The sequence below is a fragment of the Pipistrellus hanaki genome, assembly GCF_964339955.1.
Source record: "Pipistrellus hanaki genome assembly, chromosome: 2".
Taxonomy (NCBI): domain Eukaryota; kingdom Metazoa; phylum Chordata; class Mammalia; order Chiroptera; family Vespertilionidae; genus Pipistrellus; species Pipistrellus hanaki.
Genome location: NC_140504.1, coordinates 53,444,179 through 53,464,457, shown reverse-complemented (window position 1 = coordinate 53,464,457; position 20,279 = coordinate 53,444,179). Strand labels below are relative to the sequence as shown.

The window sequence follows — 20,279 nt, the reverse complement described above, 5'->3', positions numbered from 1 at the left end:
GTCCTATACTCCATTATATTAATTTATCAACCTGCCTTTCTTGAGTATCTGCTATGTTGTAGATATCTTTTTATTTTTATTGTTTTAGTGTTTTATGTGATTCTATTTAAATTGTTATCTGTACATCTTGTTTCATTATTTGAAAATTTTTTACCTTGGTACAATTAGCTAAACAGATATAGCATTTCATTCTACTACTTTTGGGGTGTCTACAGTTATCAGTTTTAACCTATCAAGGGTTAATATTGTGTTTGGGTGTTTATTGTGAAGTATGAATTGATATCTAATTCATAAAACTAACATTCCAACAATACTTATTAAATTATGATTCATCTCTCCACATTCTTATTCCTCTTAATACTTCATAGATTACACTTAAAAAAATATATGTTATTGATTTTTTACAGAGAGGAAGGGAGAGGGATAGAGAGTGAGAAACATCCATGAGAGAGAAACACCAGCTTCCTTCTGCACATATCCCACTGGGATGTGCTCGCAACCAAGGTACATGCCCTTGACCAACCAGAATTGAACCCAGGACCTTTCAGTCTGCAGGCTGATGCTCTATCCACTCAGTCAAACCAGTTAAGGCAGATTACACTTTTTGATAAGTTAAATTTTTTTTTTAAATATATTTTATTGATTTTGTACAGAGAGGAAGGGAGAGAGATAGAGTTAGAAACATCGATGAGAGTCATCGATCAGCTGCCTCTTGCACACCCCCCACCGGGGATATGCCCGCAACCAAGGTACATGCCCTTGACCGGAATCGAACCCGGGACCTTTCAGTCCCCAAGCCGACGCTCTATCCATTGAGCCAAACTGGTTTCGGCGATAAGTTAAATATTATTTCTGGAATTTTTATTGTACTCTTATCTATTCTTAATTTAGAACTATTTAGTTTTGTACTTATTGTTTAAAATGCATTTTTAAAAGACTATTTTAGAGCAGTTTTAGATTCACAGCAAAGTTGATCAGAGGACACAGAGAGTTCCCATATACCCACTTTATTTATTTATTTTAAAAAATATATTTTCATTTATTTTTAGAGAGAGAGGGAAGAAGATGGATAGAGAAACACCAATGAGAGATAAACATCATCAATTGGTTGCCTTCTGCAGACCCTCTAAAGGGGATCGAGCCTGAAACCTGGGCCTGTGCACTGATCTGGAATGGAATCAGGGACCTCTTGGTTCATGGGCCAATGTTTACCATTGAGCCACACTGGCTGACCCCACTTAATTTTTTTTTTTTTTAATTTTTTTCAGAGAGGAAGGGAGAGGGAGAGAGAGAGAAAAATCAATGATGAGAGAGAATCATTGATCGACTTCCTCCTGCATGCCACACACTAGGGACTGAGTCTGCAACTCAGGCATGTTTCCTGATTGGAATCAAACTGTGACCTGCTGGTTCATAGGTTGATGCTCATGCTCTGAGTCATGCTGGCCAGTCAGGCCCACCTTTATTTTTTAGGGCAGTTTTAAGATCACAGTAAAATTGTCCACGATGAAAAATGGAAGTCCCTGTACTCCCTATAATGTCTATAAATATCTGTTCATACTCAATCTTCTTAGTGAACAGGCAGTGTTTTATTTTAACATTAAAAATATTTTTATTGATTTTAGAAAGGGAGAGGGAAAGAAACATTAATGATAAAAGAGAATCATGTGCTCGTGGTGGTGGCAGCAGGTGCACTCTCAATATGCAGAACGACGCCGTGAGTTTGTGGACCTGTATGTGCCGCGGAAATGTTCCACCAGCAACCGCATCATCGGCGCCAAGAACCACGCGTCCATTCAGATGAACTTGGCTGAGGTTGAGAAGGTGACAGGCAGGTTCAATGGCCAGATTAAAACCTAGTATGCTATCTGCGGGGCTATCCGCAGGATGGGTGAGTCAGATGACTCCATTCTCTGAGTTGCCAAGGCCGATGGCATTCTCTCAAAGAACTTCTGACTGAACTGACTGAAGAGCTGAACTGACTGAAATTTTCCATAAATAAATAGTGGAAACATAAGAGAGAGAGAGAGAGAGAGAGAGAGAGAGAGAGAGAGAGAGAGAGAGAATCATTGATCAGCTGCCTCTTGCATACCCTGCTGTGGGGATGGAGCTTGCAACTCAGGAATCAAACTGTAACCTCGTGGTTCATAGGTTGAAGCTCAACCACTGAACTACACTAACTGGACAATACCAACTTAAAAAAAAACTTTATTGTTCAGATTATTACAGAGTTTCCTCCCCCCCCCCCCCCCCCGTTAGGTCCCCTCCACCAGGTTCCTACCTCACTCTCTGCCCTTATCCCATCTCCACTGTCCTCATCCATAGGTATAAGATCTTTGTCCAATCTCTTCTCACACCCCTCAGACTCCCTTCCCGCTGAGAATTGTCAGTCCCCTCCCTTTCTATATTCCTGATTCCATTATATTCACCAGTTTATTCTGTTCATCATATTTTTTATTCATTTGATTTTATACTCTCTTGTTGATAGATATGTATTTCTTGTCAGTTTGTTGTTCATAATTTTTATCTTTTACCTTTTTCTTCTTCTTCCCCTTCTTAAAGATACCCTTCAGCATTTCATATAATACTGGTTTGGTGGTGATGAACTCCTTTAGCTTTTTCTTGTCTGTGAAGCTCTTTATCTGACCTGCAATTCTAAATGATAGCTTTGCTGGTTAATCTTGATTGTAGTTCTTGTATTCATCACTTTAAATATTTCTTTTCACTCTGGCCTGCATAGTTTCTGTTGAGAAATAAGCTAACAATTGTATGGGTACTCCCTTGGAGGCAACTAACTGTTTCTCTCTTGCTGCTTTTAAGATTCTCTCTTTGTCTTTTGCCCTTGGGATTTTAATTATGATGTGTCTTGGTGTGGTCCTCTTTGGACTCCTCTTGTTTGGGGTTCTCTGTGCTTCCTGGACTTGTATGTGTATTTCTTTCACCAGGTGGGGGAAGTTTTCTGTGATTATTTCTGCAAATAGATTTTTAATATCTTGCTCTCTCTCTTCTTCTAGCACCCACATAATTCAGATGTTGGTACACTTGAAGTTGTCCCATAGGCTCCTTACACTATCTCCATATTTTTGGATTCATTTTTCTTTTTGCTTTTCCAGTTGGATGTTTTTTGCTTCTTTGTATTTCAAATTTTGACTTGATTCAGGGATCCTCTAATCTACTGTTGAATCTCTGTATATTATTCTTTATTTCAGTCAGTGTATGCTTAATTTCTGACTGGTCCTTTTCCATTTTCTTGGCATTTTCACTAAGATCCTTGAAGGTCTACTAAGTTCCTCGGAGGTTTCTAGAAGATTCTTGAGTAATCTTATAACTGTGGTTTTGAACTCTATATCCAGTAGCTAGCTTTCTTCCATTTCTTTCATTTGTGACATTTTTTTTTTTGTCTCTGCATTTTGGCTGCTCCTCTATGTTTGTTTCTATGTATAGGATAGGTGCTAAGTCTCCTTGAGTTGATAGAGTGGCCTTGTGTGGTAGGTGTCAACTAAGGCCCAGTGGCTTGGCCTCCCCAATAATCTCAGGTGGACACTCTTGGTGGGCTGTGTGCACAGTCTTGGTGTAGTTGAGCCTTTGTGGGCTGTGTGCACAGTCTTGGTGTAGTTGAGCCTTGATTGATGTTGGTATCAGTGGGAGGAATTGACTGCTAGGCCAATTGGCTGTGAGGACCAGCTGTGTCTACAATGGAAGAGCTGCTGTGTAGGAGATACCCTTATGGGATAGGACTTGCTTCAGTGGGGTTTTGGTGCTCACTGAGTCTTCCCCTTGAGTATGTCACTTATGGATGTGAAGAGTTGCAATCTGGTATGGTCTCATACTGACCACTGGGTACACTGGGTTTTGGATCTCCAAGGAGGTGCAAAGTCAGCGACTGGGGGGGTCCACCCAGCAGTAGCTACAGAAAGATCTGCAGATTCCTCCTCTCTGTATTGGGTTTGGAAGTGTCCAGATGAGGCCCAGCTGCAAAGCAAGGCAGGCAGCTGCTGCCAGCCTTGGGCCTTCTTTTGATAGCTTTGGGGTTCCTTGACCCAGCTGCTGCCTATTTGACAGGCTTGCTGCCTATTTGAAAGGACAGGCCATTCATATGCAAAAGCTGCTGTGCACAGCGTGGGTGGGGTTGTAAATTGGGTGGCGTGGGGTCTCGGAATCATCAGGGCAGAGCAAACAGCAAGGGCTGCCAGTCAACTCTGCACTGGGGAGATCCCAGGGCAGAAACAATGACCCCTGCAAGCACCTCTGAGAGAAAGCCGCCCTTGTGTTCCTGCCCCTATGCCAGACAGTCCAGTTTCACCCTGTATGTGTCTGGGTCCCCCAGAGTCTTGCCCGGAACTGGAGTTCAGAGCAAGAGGGAGCTTGTATCTTCCTCCTGATTAGAAAAGCAGTGCACCTGGGTGCCAGCCCATTCCTCGTCTCCACTTTAGTGCCTCCTACCAGTCTTAATGCGCTTTCTTCACCTATCTGGTTGTAGTACTTCCACTCAACTAGATTTCCTGTGGTTCTGGATGATGGTTGTTCTGTCTTTTAGTTGTAATTTTGATGTGGTTGTGAGAGGCAGCAAGTACAGGTGTTTACCGATGCTGCCTTCTTGGTTCTCCAATCTAGGCAGCACTTTTTGCACTTTACTTAGCTTTGTAGATTGCCCTTTCATCATGCAGAAACAGGAACTCCTGTCTTTTCAGTAACAAGTTGTAGCTGTATTATTTAGGTCAGTGGATGAACACCATCATTTATTGTCATATCTGTTACTTTCATTTTCCTGTGATTGGGTGAGTATAAATCTGTCTTTACAAAGAATAATATTTAACTTCACATAATCATTTAGCTGAAGAGTCGCTATTTTTTTTTTTAATAAGGCAATGAGTGAAATCTATTTTTAAAAAGTATTTAAAAACATCAGCAAGTAATATAAAGAACAGGGCCTTTCAAATCTCAAACCAGATATAAAAACTAACATTTTAAGTGTTTTTGTCTCCCTAAAAATTGCTGAGTTGGAAGACCTCAGTACAAAAGTAATCCTTTTCAAAAGAATGAGTAAAGTGATGAAATGGAAGTTGATGAAACAGATGAATTTTAAAAAGACCCTTTGCAAGCCTCCCTGCTGGTTCCATTTTATAATATCCAAGATGCCGTGACTGAGAATGGGCTACCCTTGCTTTCGGAGTTGATTTGTGGCCTATGAGAAGCCAATGGTGACTTCAGGGTGGAAATAATATCCGATACTAAAGTTGCTATCATCACTTTTCTCAAAAATACTGGTAAGACAGACAATGGCTTTTAACCCTTCTTTGAAAATTGTGGTTGTATTTTATTTTGAGGTTACAGGCATCCCCCAATGGGTCTTTAAAAGTTGTGCGCTAACTCCCAGTGAGAGAACTACAAGGGAATATGTAATATTATTTCTGGTACTTCTAATAGCAAACATTTATCAAGTGCTTAGTCTATGTTAAGCACTAAGTTAAGTTTCTATGTACTTTATCTCATAACATATAGCACTATGAGATAGATACTACTATTATTGTCCTCATTGTAAAGTGAAGAAATCTGGGATTAGAGAGGATTAAATGACTTGTTCACAGTCATGCAGCTAGGAAGTATTTGAATAAAAATTTCAAATTAGACATTCTGACATCTGAGTGTATTGTCTTAAACACTGTGCATGTACCTTCAACTTTCCAGTGAGTTTTAATAGTTACAGGATGTTATCTTTATGAGAATTACACATGCAAATAGAGATGGAAATGTGGTGAAATTAGTAGAGGGGACCAAGAGAAATTAGGTCTAGGAAACAATATTGTATTACAGTCATTATTACTGTTATCAGCTTACAATGTGACTGCATATACTTGATTTCACTTGAAAAGGTAACTGCTGATCCATGTTTTTATAATAATCTCAAATGGAGTTCACTGTTAATGTTGGCTGTGCATTCGGGGTAGACAATGTGGGATAAGTAGAAGTTGACACTGTGAAATTTAACTTTATATAGAATTTAGTCATGGCTTTTAAATAAAATTACTTTAAAAAATCTGTTTTCTTCTAATATGAAATGAAATTACAGTACCAACTGATTTTTATTTGTAGATGGCTGGACATTTGTTAATGTTTGTGACAGACACCATAGAGCTCAGCAACTTCAGATTTTCCCAAGACTTATGGAATGTGCAAGACCCATTAAGGGTTGAAAATCTGCCACCTTGTGTTGATAATAATTACATAACAACTTTCTTTGATAACCAATCCTCCAAATGGAGAAAGATTGACCAATGTTCAATATTTACCAGAGGAGAGTTCAGCCTTGGTTGAGTTTTCTGACTACAAAGGTAATAAATTTCTCTTCTTTATGTTTACAGTTATTATTAACCATTTCATGCACAAATGAATCAGAATAAGGGCCATATAAGTGACTTGGAAATACGTCAAAGCTACCACATACCTACTGAAATATGTTATGAATTAACTCAAGGCTCTGTGGTGATCTAGGCAAAATAATTTTATTTTAATTTAAATTTTTTGTGTGTGTGCAGTAGCACAAAAAATTTCCTTTGGCTCTACTTTTCCTACCCTGTTTCCCCGAAAATAAGACAGTGTCTTATATTAATTTTTGCTCCCAAAGATGCGCTAGGTCTTATTTTCAGGGGATGTCTTATTTTTCCATGAAGAAGAATACGGTACACATTTATTGTTAAATGAAAATAAAGGAAATTTATTACCTGTATATGGTACGGTAGTACGATAGTTGTCAACACAAACCAGACAAACTGTGAATCCTACAGTATCAAGAATTTACTCATTTATTCAATGACAATCATGTCATCATCTTCTGGAACATCATCATAATAATTCAATTCCTGAATTTCCTGGTGAATTTCTTGTGACTCCATTTCTTTCAGAATCAGTGGACCAAATCTCTCATGTTTAGCCTAGGGGGACCTTATTTTCAGGGGATGCCTTATATTTCACACAGAAGGAAACCTGTAAGTAGGTTTTATTTTCGGAGGGTGTCTTATTTTGGGGGAAACACGGTATAACTTCATTTCTTTGCTTCCCTTTACAGCAAAATTTCTCAATTGAGTTTGTAATTACTCACACCCATTTTCTCTCATGTCACTCTTTCCATTTGTTTTGATGTATATTATTCTTTATTTTTTATTACAGTTTACATTCAATATTATTTTTTATTAGTTTCAGGTGTATAGCACAGTGGTCAGACAATCATACACTTCACCAAGTGCTCTCTCCACCCCCTGATATTTCCAGTACCCACCTATCACCATACATAGTTATTACAGTATTATTAACTATATTCCTAATGCTATACTTTACATTCCCGTGACTATTCTGTAACTACCCAGTCCCACAACCCTTTACCCTTGGGCAAACATCAGTCTGTACTCTGTATCTATGAATCTCTTTCAATTTTGTTTGTTTATTTTGTTCTTTAGATTTCACACATAAGTGAAATCATATGGTATTTTTCTTTCTCTGATTGACTTATTTCACTTAACATAATACTCTCTGGGTCCAACCATGCTGTTGCAAATGATAAGATTTATTTATTTATTTATTTATTTTTTATGGCTGAGGAACATTCCATTGTATATATGTATCACAGCTTTATTATCCATTCATTTATTGATGGGAACTTGGGTTGCTTCCATATCGTGGCTATCTATATATATAAAGAGGTAATATTCAAAATGAGGTCAGGACTCTGTAACGGTCACGACCAGCTCAGGAGGAGGGGCTCGGGGTGGCCCCGAGCCTAAGAGAACAACACGCAGGCACAGCCTGGAGTCTAATAGATCAACATAGAGGAGGGCCTGCTCCGAGCCTCTGCAGCGCAGCTGAGGACAGGCCCCCAGTGGACAGACACACACACACACACACACACACACACACACACACACACGGAGCCTGCGCTGAGCCTCTGCGGCCATCAAAAGGGCATCTTCTGAAGGCTCCCAGACTGTGAGAGGGGACAGGACTGTGAGGGACTCCACCCACCCACCAGTGCACAAATTTTATGCACTCGGCCTCTAGACTATAATAATCTTATCTAATAAAAGAGTGATATGCAAATTGGCCATCACTCCAACACACAAGATGGCTGCCCCCATGTGGACACAAGATGGCCACCACAAGATGGCCAGCAGGGGATGGCAGTTAGGGGGTGACCAGGCAAGCAGGGGAGGGCAGTTGGGAGCAATTGGGCTGGCAGGAGAGCAGTTAGGCATCAATCAGGCTGGCAGGGGAGTGGTAAGGAGGTGATCAGGCTGGCAGGCAGAATCAATTAGGGGCAATCAGCCAGGCAGCCAGGCAGGCAAACGGTTGGGACCCAACAGTCCTGGATTGTAAGAGGAATGTGTGACTGCCTGTTTAAATGGGCAATCGGACATCTTTCAAGGGGTCCCAGATTGGAGAGGGTGCAGGCTGGGCTGGGGGACACCCCTCTTCTCCCCGCCCTGCCCCCGTGCATGAATTTCATGCACTGGACCTCTAGTTTATAATAATAAAAGCATCATATGCTAATTAGACTGAATAGTTGAACGATCTTCTGGACATTCTTCTAGATGACATTTGGATGAAGCCAAGGCTTCGAGGGCTGAGCCCCTTGCACAAATTTTGTGCATTGGGCCTCTAGTCTCTCTATATATAAAAGCCTAAGCAACTGTCTTACCATCTGACCATCTACCTGTTCCCCTTCCTGCCTGATTACCCCTAACCACCTCTGCCTGCCATCCTGATGCCCCTACCTGTTCCCCTTCCTACCTGATCACACCTAACTGCCTCTGCCTGCCTGATCACCTCTAACCACCTCTGCCTGCCTGCCTGATCGCCCCTAAGTGCTCTCCCCTGCTGACCTGATTGCCCCTAATTGCCTCTGTCTCAGCCCCCACCACTGTGGCTTTGTCCAGAAGGACATCTGGAAGATGTCCAGTCTATCTGGTCTAATTAGCATATTACCCTTTTATTTGTATAGATAGCCATTCTGACAGGTGTGATTTTTTTATTTTTATTTTTTTAATTTGCATTTCTCCGATTATTAGTGACCTTGAGTATCTTTTCTCATTCTTTCTTAAATTAATTCAAGAGAGGCTTTTACTTCTTTCATTCCACCCAAACTGCTCTTGTTGTGGTCACCAATGACCACCAGGTTGCTAAAACTCATTAGCCATTTTTCAGTCTTCATTTTACTTGATCTCTTAGTACTTGGGACTTTTTGGTTTAGGACAGTGGTTGGCAAACCGTGGCTCATGAGCCACATGTGGCTCTTTGGGCCCTTGAGTATGGCTCTTCCATAAAATACCACAGCCTGGGTGAGTCTATTTTGAAGAAGTGGCATTAGAAGAAGTTTAAGTTTAAAAAATTGAGCTCTCAAAAGAAATTTCAATTGTTGTACTGTTGATATTTGGCTGTGTTGATTAATGAGTTTGCTGGCCACTGTTTTAGCAGTATTTGACTTAATCACCCTCTCCTCCTGGATGCACTTTCTTTACTTGTTGTTAGGACAACACACCTTGGTTGTTATTATTCTTACCCCAATAGCTGCTCATTCTCTTTATTCATGCATTCACCTTCTTTTCTTTAGTTCTTATTATAGGATTCAGTGCTCTTCTCCCCTTTGTCTATACATAGTTTTATTGAGGCCTAATGGCTGTAAATACTACCTATTTATATGTAATGTGCCCATGATTCCCAATTTATATTTCATCAAGACTAATGAACTCCAATGTCCACATTCATTGCCTAGGCAATGCCTTCACTTGGTTGCTTAAAAGCATATGATGTAACTGTTACATGTCCAAACAAAACTCCCAACCTTGTCACCCCACCCCACCCCACCAACCTGCATTATCCACAGGCTTTCTCCTCTCAGTTGAGAGCAACTTCATTCTCCTAGTTGTTAAGGCCAAAACCTGGAAGTCAAGCTGACAACTTTCTTTCTCTCATAGCCCATAGCCAGTCTGTTATGAAATTCTGTTCACTCCACCTTCATGATGTATTCAGAATCTGATCACTTCTCAAAGAGCACATTAAGAATTTGGAAAATTGAATGAATCATTTTAAAGGCAATAACAATCTCCTGAAGTACTTATGCCACAAAGTAGTTTATATTTTGGATAATATGACCAAATATGTACCATTTAAAATTATTTTATTTTATTTTTAATATATTTTTATTTATTTCAGAGAGTAAGGGAGAGGGAAAAAGAGGTAGAAACATCAATGATGAGAAAGAATCATTGATCAACTGCCTCCTGCATGCTGACCTCAATTTTCCCTAATATTAACATCTTGCATTATTGTAGTATATTTGTTTTAACTGATGAAAAAGCATTGATACATCATTGTTAACTAAAGTCCAATACATGAGTGTTCACTCTAATGTAAAAACATTCAAACCTATAAAGAATTTTTGTGAGTTTATTTGAGCCAAATGTTGACAAGTGCCAGAAAGCAGAATCTTAACTGATTGGGATAATGCTCCTGAGAATGGTGGTTTTTCATTTTGTTTTATACTTTACATCAAAAGAGGATATCTAAGTGGGTTACATGAAATCCATTGGTGATAGCTTAAGGAGGTGGGGAAAAGCAAAGCAGGGAAACCTCTGGGATTGGATAAAAAGTAAAATGATAGACACATTACTTAAGTGGGTGCACGATAGTTATCAGTCAGCAATTATCATGATAACAATAAGGAATTTATGGTCTTAATCCTGGTGCCCAGGTATATTTGGTTGTGCCCCAAGGGGGTCTGGAAAAAAGGGAAGTAACAAATTACCCTAACATTTCAAGGATATGTTATAGTAGATGCAAAAAGACAGGTTCAGTTAAGTAAAAGTTAACCTTGTCAGGGAAGATACCAGCTAGGAGGTGACTACCCACCATAACTGCTTTTAGTTAAAGTTTAACTTTACACCATCCTTTGTGGGTACTTTAAGAGTTTGCAAGACTGCCTTGCAGGCTTTCCCTGAGCTTTTCAGGTTAGAATGTGGCTCCTTTTGTCCACAGTTCTATGGGTTTTAACTAATACATGTTACTAGTGAGTGACTACAATTACAGTTTCATACAGAATAATTTCAGAGTCTTAAATATCCCCTGTGCTCCACCTATTCCTTTCTCCCTCCTCCAACCTCCTGGCAGCCACTGATATCTGTGTAGTCTCTATGTACTGTTTCCATAGTTTTGCCTTTTTCAGAATGTCATATAGTTGGAATCATGCAAAATGTAGCTTTTCAGAGTTGCGCTTTTACTTTAGGAATAGGCATTTGTGTTCCTCCCTGTCTTTTTGTAACTTGATAGCTCATTTCTTTTTATCTCTGAATAACATTCTATTTTACACAAGTACCACAATTTATTAGACATTCATTTATTGAAAGACATCTTGGTTGTTTCCAAGTTATGGCTATTATGAATAAAGCTCTTTTGCTGCTATCAGCATTTATGTGTAGGTTTTGTGTGGATATAAGTTTTCAACTCATTTGGGTAAATATCAAGGAGAGCAAATGCTGGACCATATGGCAAAAGCATATTTAGTTTTATAAGAATCTGCCAGACTGTCTTCCAAGATGGCTGCATCATTTTGCATTCCCACCAGCAATGAATGATAGTTCTCTTTGCTTTGTATCCCTGCCAGCATTTGGTGACCTTTCCCCTCATCAAACACAGTTACATCACTTTTAGTTTATACTGAATTTGCTGTCAGCCAAAATCCCTTAGATAATTTTACATGACTTCATGGGTTAGTCACATTCTCTTTCTTCTAAAGTTAATCTTTAGACTTCCCTAAGTGTTCTTCCTTCCAATTGGTGCCTCTTCCAGATGCCCTAGGATATCTTATTTATTAGGTGCACTTATAACTGCTGTAAGTCTTGCTGTGAAGGACTTTGGGAGACTGAAGTTCTGAAAACTGGAGGTGTCTGGGAGTTTACATTCATCTCCCAACCAGGAGGGCCCATAGACAATAACTGACTGGTATGGAGGTACAAGAACCCAGCTTTCTTGTCTCAACTATGACATAATTTATATTCTCCAGAACTCCTTGAAGGGTCACACAGAAGCCAGGCTTAACCTAAACCACATTATCTATCTTCTCTCACTTCTTACAGGTTTCTCCCAAGGATACAAGTTTAATAAATCACTTGCATATTCCCATCCTAGGCTCTGCTTCTAGAGCAGCAGTTCTCAACCTGTGGGTCAAACAACCCTTTCACAGGGGTTGCCTAAGACCATGGGAAAACACAGATATTTACATTATGGTTCATAACAGTAGCAAAATTACAGTTATGAAGTAGCAACAAAAATAATTTTATGGTTTGCAGTCACTACAACATGAGGAATTGTATTAAAGGGTCACGGCATTAGGAAGGTTGAGAATCACTGTTCTAGAGAATCTGACATTATTTTGACTTCTTTCGATTACAGCACACAATTGTTTTTAATATTTTTGACTATTATAACTCTTCTTTTAAAGTGGCATTGGCTTAACTTCTAATAGGTTATTTTGATTGTTCATGCATTATTGTTTGTATCTATTGAATCTCTCAGGGCCACATTGTTTTATTTTTACTTTAAAAAAAAATTTTAGGGCCAGATTTTTTTCCAGAAAAAAAAAATCACCTCTCCAATATTATATTGAATGTCAGAGGGAAAACCAGATTAATTTTATAAAACTTCACTGCAAACTAACCATGAATGGAATAGATTTATTTCAATAGGTGAGGTTTAACTCCACTTCATTCCTTTATGCCACATCTTTCATTGAACTGCTTGACAGTGGTACTATTTTAGAGAGTAGACATACTGTATTTCAGAGTCTCATTAGTGTCAGGATTTCTTCTTGTGCCAAAGATTTTGTCTGAATGATATCTACCTTTTATTTTTTTAGTGGTCAACCCCTACTTGATCAAAAAGCTTTTCTTCAAAGAGAGGCCCATTGTCTGTGTTTCTCTGTTATGAGTCTTGGGACACAATCTTACTTGGAAGGCAAGAACTGTTCAGAAAGCTGCCAGCACCATTCCTGGTGGCTCTGGATCCTTTCATAAGAATGAAGCTTGCAGAGAAAGTGTCACCTGACTGGAATGAAAATTATAAAAGGGGAAGGGGCCGCTGTGAGGTAACATGGCCCCAAGTCAGCTGAATAAGACTGGAGGTAGCACACAAGACCTGGAATGGAAAAGTTTCTAAACAATTTTCTCATATTATTTCTAAATATCAAGTCACCAAAACAAATGTGAAGCCAATGGTATGGGAGGACATAAAAAGCCAGCAGAGAGGATAATAGGATTTTGATTGATATGTCAAGGAAATGGTCATAATAATAGGTTGTTTGGAGGGTGTGAAAAGAATTGTAACACAACTAACAATACCAGCCAAAACATTGTGACAGAGAATGTGGCTGGTTCTGCTGAAAGGTTTTCTAGTCTTCACATCAGTGCCTGTGAAAGAGTCCATACCCAAGGAATTCTGAATGTGAGAGATCATGGTTCATGCTTTCACCTGACATGCCACGTTGCACGAAGGAGAGTACAAGTGAAGAATGGCATTCTGGAGAAAGTGAAAAGGATTGTTCAAGAAGCCCATTCCCAGTCCTTCTGGAGTTTTCTGTTTATTTCACAAAATAGAGTGCGAATAATTCTCTAAGACTATTGTAAGCAAAGAAAATTCATATCCTTTTTGAGTTAGATCAGACATGGAAAATACATTTCATTTCATGTGTTATTGCTGATCAAATGATAGTTGTTGCCTGAGCTCCATGTTGAGAAAGATTCTGAGACTGTATCTGGATTGATTGAAAAAGAGTGCTGTTACCAATGAATAATGTCTGTCACAGGTGTGTGTGTGTGTGTGTGTGTGTGTGTGTGTGTGTGTGACATGTGGCATGTTTTTACCATTGAGCTCCTCTCTCTCTCTCTCTTTTTTTTTTTAAAAAAATATATTTTATTGATTTTTTACAGAGAGGAAGGGAGAGAGAGAGCTAGAAATGTCGATGAGAGAGAAACATCGACCAGCTGCCTCTTGCACACCCCCTACCGGGGATGTGCCCGCAACCAATGTACATGCCCTTGACCGGAATTGAACCTGGGACCTTTCAGTCTGCAGACCGACGCTTTACCACTGAGCCAAACCGGTTTCGGCTGAGCTCCTCTTTTGTGAAGAGCAAATTTAAGTATTGTGTTTTTCTTTCATTAGCTAGTAGTCTGACTTTGAGCAAGTGACTTCATGCCTTTGCACACTCTTTTCCTTTAAGAAGAATGACGTTTCTGTCCTGGATGATCTGTGTTGACTCTTTAAATCCTAAAATTATATGACTGATTAATGGTCAAACTAAGGCATTATTTTGGGAGACTGCAGGGTGTGTCTTACTTTGGGTTCCCCCAGATGAGGACTTGAGACAGAAGCAAGTGCAAGTGATTTAAAAATATATGTTTTTATTGATTTCAGAAAGGAAGGAAGAGGGAGAGAGATAAAAGCCTCTGTGATGGGAGAGAATCATTGATTAGCTGCCTCCGGCACACCCCACACTGGGAATCAAGCCTGCAACTCCGACATGTGCCCTGACTGGGAATCAAACCATAACCTCCTGGTTCGTAGGTCGACACTCAACCACTGCGTCATATGGGCTGGGCTCAATTGCAAGTAATTAAAATAGGAAAGTAAAGAACCCTGTAGGGTGTGTTATCAAATTACTTACTATTTATTCCCACTGGGGAAATCAGAGTGAGCCCTATCTGGGAGACAAGATTACTTGAATAGTTTTACACCAGCTCCTGTCAATCCTTAATGAGGGCTTGAGGGTGAGGGAGGGCAGCTTAATTTACTTCCTCTCTGCTACACTGGCAAGCAAAACAGATGTTGGCACTACATACAGGAAGTCCTCAGGCAGAAAATACAGTTGCCAATATGAATAAGGCACCCTTAAGTGGTAAGTCAGGGGAAATGGACAGGGTCTGCTAGACTAGGATTCTTGGGATAATAAATAAAAGAACTCATTAGAAGTTAGGGTATTAAATACAGTTGATACTCAAACATTGTGATAATAAATTACTTGCTTTTGAATCTAATTATGAGTTGAGTTAGAGAAGTCTATGAAATCTATTAGTTATTTTTTATTTAAATACCTATGAAGAAAGTCTTTAGACAGCATTATCTGATAATGTGTTTTAAATGTGTTTTACTGTTTTCTTCACAGTCAAAATACCATGACAACCCAAATCAAAAGGTAGCCTCAACCAAAACCCAAGAAGGTCTGAAACTCGTGCTGATAAGTGGAGATGTTTCATGTTTCTGTGTAAGTGGTTCTATTTAGTAAATCTTTAAAGGAACAATGGGGCCCAATGAACTGGTTCTGTGATTTAAGGTTAACAATTAAAATTGTATAAGTTTGAGAAGTTAAACCCACCTGGAGTTCATGTAGTGTTATACTTACCATTTCCAATATTCTTCCACCTGTACTCATATGGGGAGATCCAAGTTTAACCACAAACCAGGTTGTGCAAACCTACCTCTTTTATTTCTCTACTAGAGTCCCCGTGCACAAAATTTGTGAACTTGCTGTGTGTGTGTGTGTGTGTGTGTGTGTGTGTGTGTGTGTGTGTGGAGGGGGCGGAGGTGTCCCTCAGCCTGGCCTGAATCCTCTGGCAGCATAGTCAGGGAACCTGAGATCAATCATCCCACGGAGGGAGACCCCACCCACCTGATGCAGCCTGCCAGTCAGTGGCCTGGGCCTCCCTCTCTAGGGCGAATGATCATGGAGCCCTCCCCCACCCCCCATCTCCTTCCCCATCAATTGCTCTGCAGAGGGTGGCCTGGGCCTTCCTCTGTGGGGAAATTATGGAGCAATGGCGCCTGCCCCCAATCGCATCGCACCTGTCTTGGCTGGCCTGGTGCCAGTGTGTGTCATAGCGTGGTTGTCTGGAAGGTCATTTTGCTATTCGGCAGTTCAATCAATTTGCATATTATGATTTTAGTATCCTATATAATAAAAAGAGGTAATATCAAATTGACCATCACTCCAACACACAAGATGGCAGCCCCCATGTGGACATAAGATGGCCACCACAAGATGGCCAGCAGGGGAGGGCAGTTGGGAGGAACCAGGCCTGCAAGGGAGAACAGTTGGAGGTGATCAGGCCTGCAGAGGAAGGCAGTTAGGGGTGACCAGGCCAGCAGAGGAGGGCAATTGGGAGCAACGAGGCCTGTAGGGGAGGACAGTTGGGGGGACCCATGCCTGCAGGGGAGGGCAGTTGGGAGGAACCAGGCCTGCAGGGGAGAGAAGTTGGGGGCAACCAGGCCAGCAGGGGAGGGCAGTTGGGCTGACCAGGCCTGAAGGGGAGGGCAGCTAGGGGCAATCAGGCCAGCAGGGGAGCAGTTAGGCATTGATCAGGCTGGCAGGGGAGTGGTTAGGGAGTGATCAGGCAGCAGGTAGAAGTGGTTAGGGGCAATTAGGCAGGCAGGCAGGCAAGCGGTTAGGAGCCAGCAGTCCTGCATTGTGAGAAGGTTGTCCAACTGTCTGTTTAGACCCGATTCCACCAGTGGGATCAGGACTAAACGGGCAGTCAGGCATCTCTCAAGGGGTCCCAGATTGGAGAGGGTGTAGGCTGGGCTGAGGGACACAGATACACCCCTGTGCACAAATTTAAAGCACCAGGCCTCTAGTTATAGATAACTTATCTTGACTTACTCTCAACCAAACTCTATTTTATTCTCCTGTTCTATCAGCATCAATGGGGAAGACATATGTATATCATGCTATAATATCACCCTTCACAAACACACCCTGTTGCTTCTGCCAGAGCACTTTCTGAGGCATGGCAGGAATGAGGAGGGAGAAAAGTTACCAGTACAGGTACTAAATGCTCAGCTCGGCTCTTGCCTGCCCCTGTCCTCCTATTGCTTCCTTTTCCTCAGAATCATCAATTAGCAGGCCTTGTGTCCTCTCTATAATTGACATCCATGAAACAATCCTAACTGCAACTCAGAACCATCTGAAAAACTTAGAATATCAATGCCCAGGCCCCATCCTTAGAGATCCTGATTTTAGTTGGTCAGGTATATGATCTAAGTGTTAGAGGTTTTTGAAAGCATTTTTAGTGATTCTAAGATGTAGCTAGGGCTGAGAACTATTATTGATTTGAAGTCTTCATAATTCTATAGCCACCACCATTTTGACACTTGATATTTACCTTCAAATGGCATATGTTCAAGACTAATGAGTAGAGAACATTTCTTACAAATTTAGACTCTTATGGATTATAAACCACAGGAATTAATTTTTTTTGTTTTTATTTTTTGCTTTTGCTGCAGCTAATGAGGTGGAAGAGACAAGGTAGCCAGCTACTTCATGTTCTCTAGAATAAATGCAGTCTGTAGACCCCTTTGTCATATGGGTTCAGGACTTTGATCTACAGGTTAAAAAGTTTAATCTTATTATAACCAGACTTGACCTGATATTAATCAAACTCAAGAAACTCATTTGTAAAATGGAATTATAATTATTTAATTTACAACAAGAAAGGTAATTGCCATTGCTACTGATAATAGTGAGCTCTGTAGATGACTATTATGAGTCTGCTTGATGAATATAATCAGACTAGAAAGAAACTGAATGACACAAAAGCACACTAAATTTCTTTGTCTCTCTAGGAATTGGCATAGTGCAGTGGTTATTCAGACCAATTGTAAAGCCAGTACTGGCAGGGTTAAAATACTACCCCAGCACTGATCTCGGTCTTTCCACTATTGGTCTATTGATTGTTAAATTCTTGTCAAATCATGCCAGGGTACCTATTCTCACCCATGGATGATGCTGTATAAACTTTGGAGTCCTCTTAAACTCTTTCTTCTCTGAATTCCTTTCACTCTCAAGTGAGTTTCCAAGCCTCCTTGCACAGGTGTCTTGTACATACCCATTTCTTTTCATCCCCTTGGTACTGGCCTTGCCATCTTGCCTTTAGTCTTTCACCCTCCAATCTATCCGCTACATTGCTGTTTGATGCATATTCCTAAAACATTGTTATATCAGATACTCCACACTGCCTATAGGATAAAGTTCAGAAAAAGCTGGCTTTTCAGAGTCCTCCATCATCTGGCTCTAAGTCTGTTCCCAGCCCTGTCTCTCACCATTGAGACAGTTTTTTAACTAAATGGGCCAACCTTCTGACCTTCCTCAATTTCATGAACTTTCTTAGATAGTTACCTACTTAGAATGCTTTCCTGTGTTCTTTCTACCTGTCTTAGTTCTAGCCATTATCCTCTCTGTAAAGACTTTACTAAACAATCTAATCTAAATGATACCTATCCTTTTTTTGGAATTTCTATAGCAATTAATAATTGTATATTATTATAAAGGTGTTTTTTTTTTTTTTTAAACTGATTTGGACATTAAGGCCATTTTACCTTTTAGTATATTGATTCAGTAAGCAGAGAGTGAGGCTGTAAGTGGGAGTGAGAAGAAAGTGGGCTGGATCTAATTTTTTCTTTGTTTGTTTGTTTGTTATTTTTGAAGGCTCACTCACTCTTGTCCCTGCAAAGACCTTCTTGGGTCCAGAGATCAGTTTATATTAACTACCTTCATTTAAGATTATGGTGGACCTATAAGTGCTGATTGTTAACTTGTGAAATAGAACTATTATTGGTCCCAAGGCACAAACACCTTTTCATTTACAATGAGGAAGAGCTCCCTAAGGGACTGGAATCCTCAAAATCCATATGATCAGTGTTCTCCCTCCAAATTTGAGCAAAAATAAATAAATAAATAAATAAAATTAAAAAAAATTGAAATAAATGAAATTAGGTGAACTGAATATATAATATCTATTGGCATCAGGCCATGACCCCATCTCACCAAAGAGATGGTCTTGGCACAGATCACAGATATCAGAGAACTGAGTACCGTAGGACAGGCTGACCTTCACTTCTGTGAACTTCCTTTGTCTAGGCCTTTAAGGCTGACCAGAAACCCCCTTTCAGATGGACCCATTTTTTCTTTATGTATACTAATGAAATCAAAACAATTATTCTCAGTTCCTGCCTGCCTAAAAGCAATTATTTCTTCCTCAGTCTCTCTCAAATTTTCTGTGTGCTTCTCTTTCTGCCACTGCCTTTCATTTATTTCATTATTATTTTTTTTTAATCTCTGGGTGTTTCAGTCATTTTCATAGCTCTAGGCTGACTCATAACTTTTTGACTTGATGGTAGTGGGTATGTATTTCCTTAATTTTTAAATTTTGGGGCTCACTTGATTATAGTGTCTAAGTGCTAACAACAGATTATAAACTCCCTGAGGATAGGGCTGTTAGGCCAGTGTGAGATGCAAAGCATAGCTTGTGCAGTACCCCACAATACTTAGCAGGTCAAAGGTGCTCAGTAGTTATTTATTGATCCAACCTCTCACAAATTGTTGCTGTTTTCATTAAGGCCGATGTCATTGTCAACACTGTACCCGCGGATCTTCAGCTTGGAAAGGGATCACTCTCTCAGTCTCTTTTGTGTAAAGCTGGTCCCATGCTCCAGACAGAGTTAAATGCCACCAGGCAGGAAACAGAGGAGAAAGTGGGTAGCATATTCATGACAAGTGGCTGCAATCTGAACTACAAAGCTGTGCTCCATGTTGTGGCTCCAGACTGGAATAATGGAGCACGGTCTTCTTTGCAGGTAAAAAAAAGTCCTTAGTTCTCCATTTCATTTGGTAGCATTGCTAATCTCCTGACATGGTATAGTTTTGTGGTTCTCAACCAAACCGAATTTATCTCATAGGGAAACATTTGGCCTGTTACAGCTGCTACTGGTAGCTAGGGGTAGAGGCCAGGACTGCTGCTAAATCTCCTACAAGGCATATGCCAGTCTCCACAACAAATAATTATCTGGCCCAGGTTGAGAAACCCTAACATGTATTTAGCCCTGTTTATTTATTGAAATCTTTATTACCTTTCGTGAAGAGTCCATCACAACTTTCAGTTATTTCAGAAAAATTGACCTTTAAAAGGAATAGCAATTATTGGGATTCTCCAGAAATGGTGTCTGAAGATTAGATTAGCATAATAATCCTTCAGTATAATTAAGAAATGCAGCCATATTTGTGGTGTAGAATGAAGAAGGGTCAGTGCCCTTCTTTTGATGATATAATTTTCACCTCTATTCCTAATTTAACTCCCCTAACCTTTTTTTTTCAGAATATAAAGTAATATGTGTACCTTGCAGAAAATACACAGAAAGCACAAAAATAAAAATCATAATCCAGCCACACAAAGATAACTTTGATTAAC

General features: G+C 40.1%; 1 protein-coding gene and 1 pseudogene across 2 annotated transcripts in view; both read left to right on the top strand.

Moving 5' to 3' along the window:
* LOC311616340 (protein mono-ADP-ribosyltransferase PARP15-like) overlaps nucleotides 1–20,279 on the top strand; it is a gene marked incomplete at its 5' end in the record, with an annotated part of 44,124 nt that overhangs the window by 3,544 nt on the left and 20,301 nt on the right. Inside the window, 2 exons of the mRNA XM_084871630.1 lie at nucleotides 15,206–15,304; nucleotides 19,432–19,668. Of these exons, the coding sequence (XP_084727756.1) occupies nucleotides 15,206–15,304; nucleotides 19,432–19,668 (336 nt within the window). The remainder of the gene's footprint in view (nucleotides 1–15,205; nucleotides 15,305–19,431; nucleotides 19,669–20,279) is intronic.
* On the top strand, nucleotides 859–13,934 carry LOC311616407 (small ribosomal subunit protein eS21-like; annotated as a pseudogene). The gene is made up of 3 exons (XR_014797031.1): nucleotides 859–5,267; nucleotides 6,094–6,332; nucleotides 12,902–13,934. The product of XR_014797031.1 is annotated as a small ribosomal subunit protein eS21-like (transcript).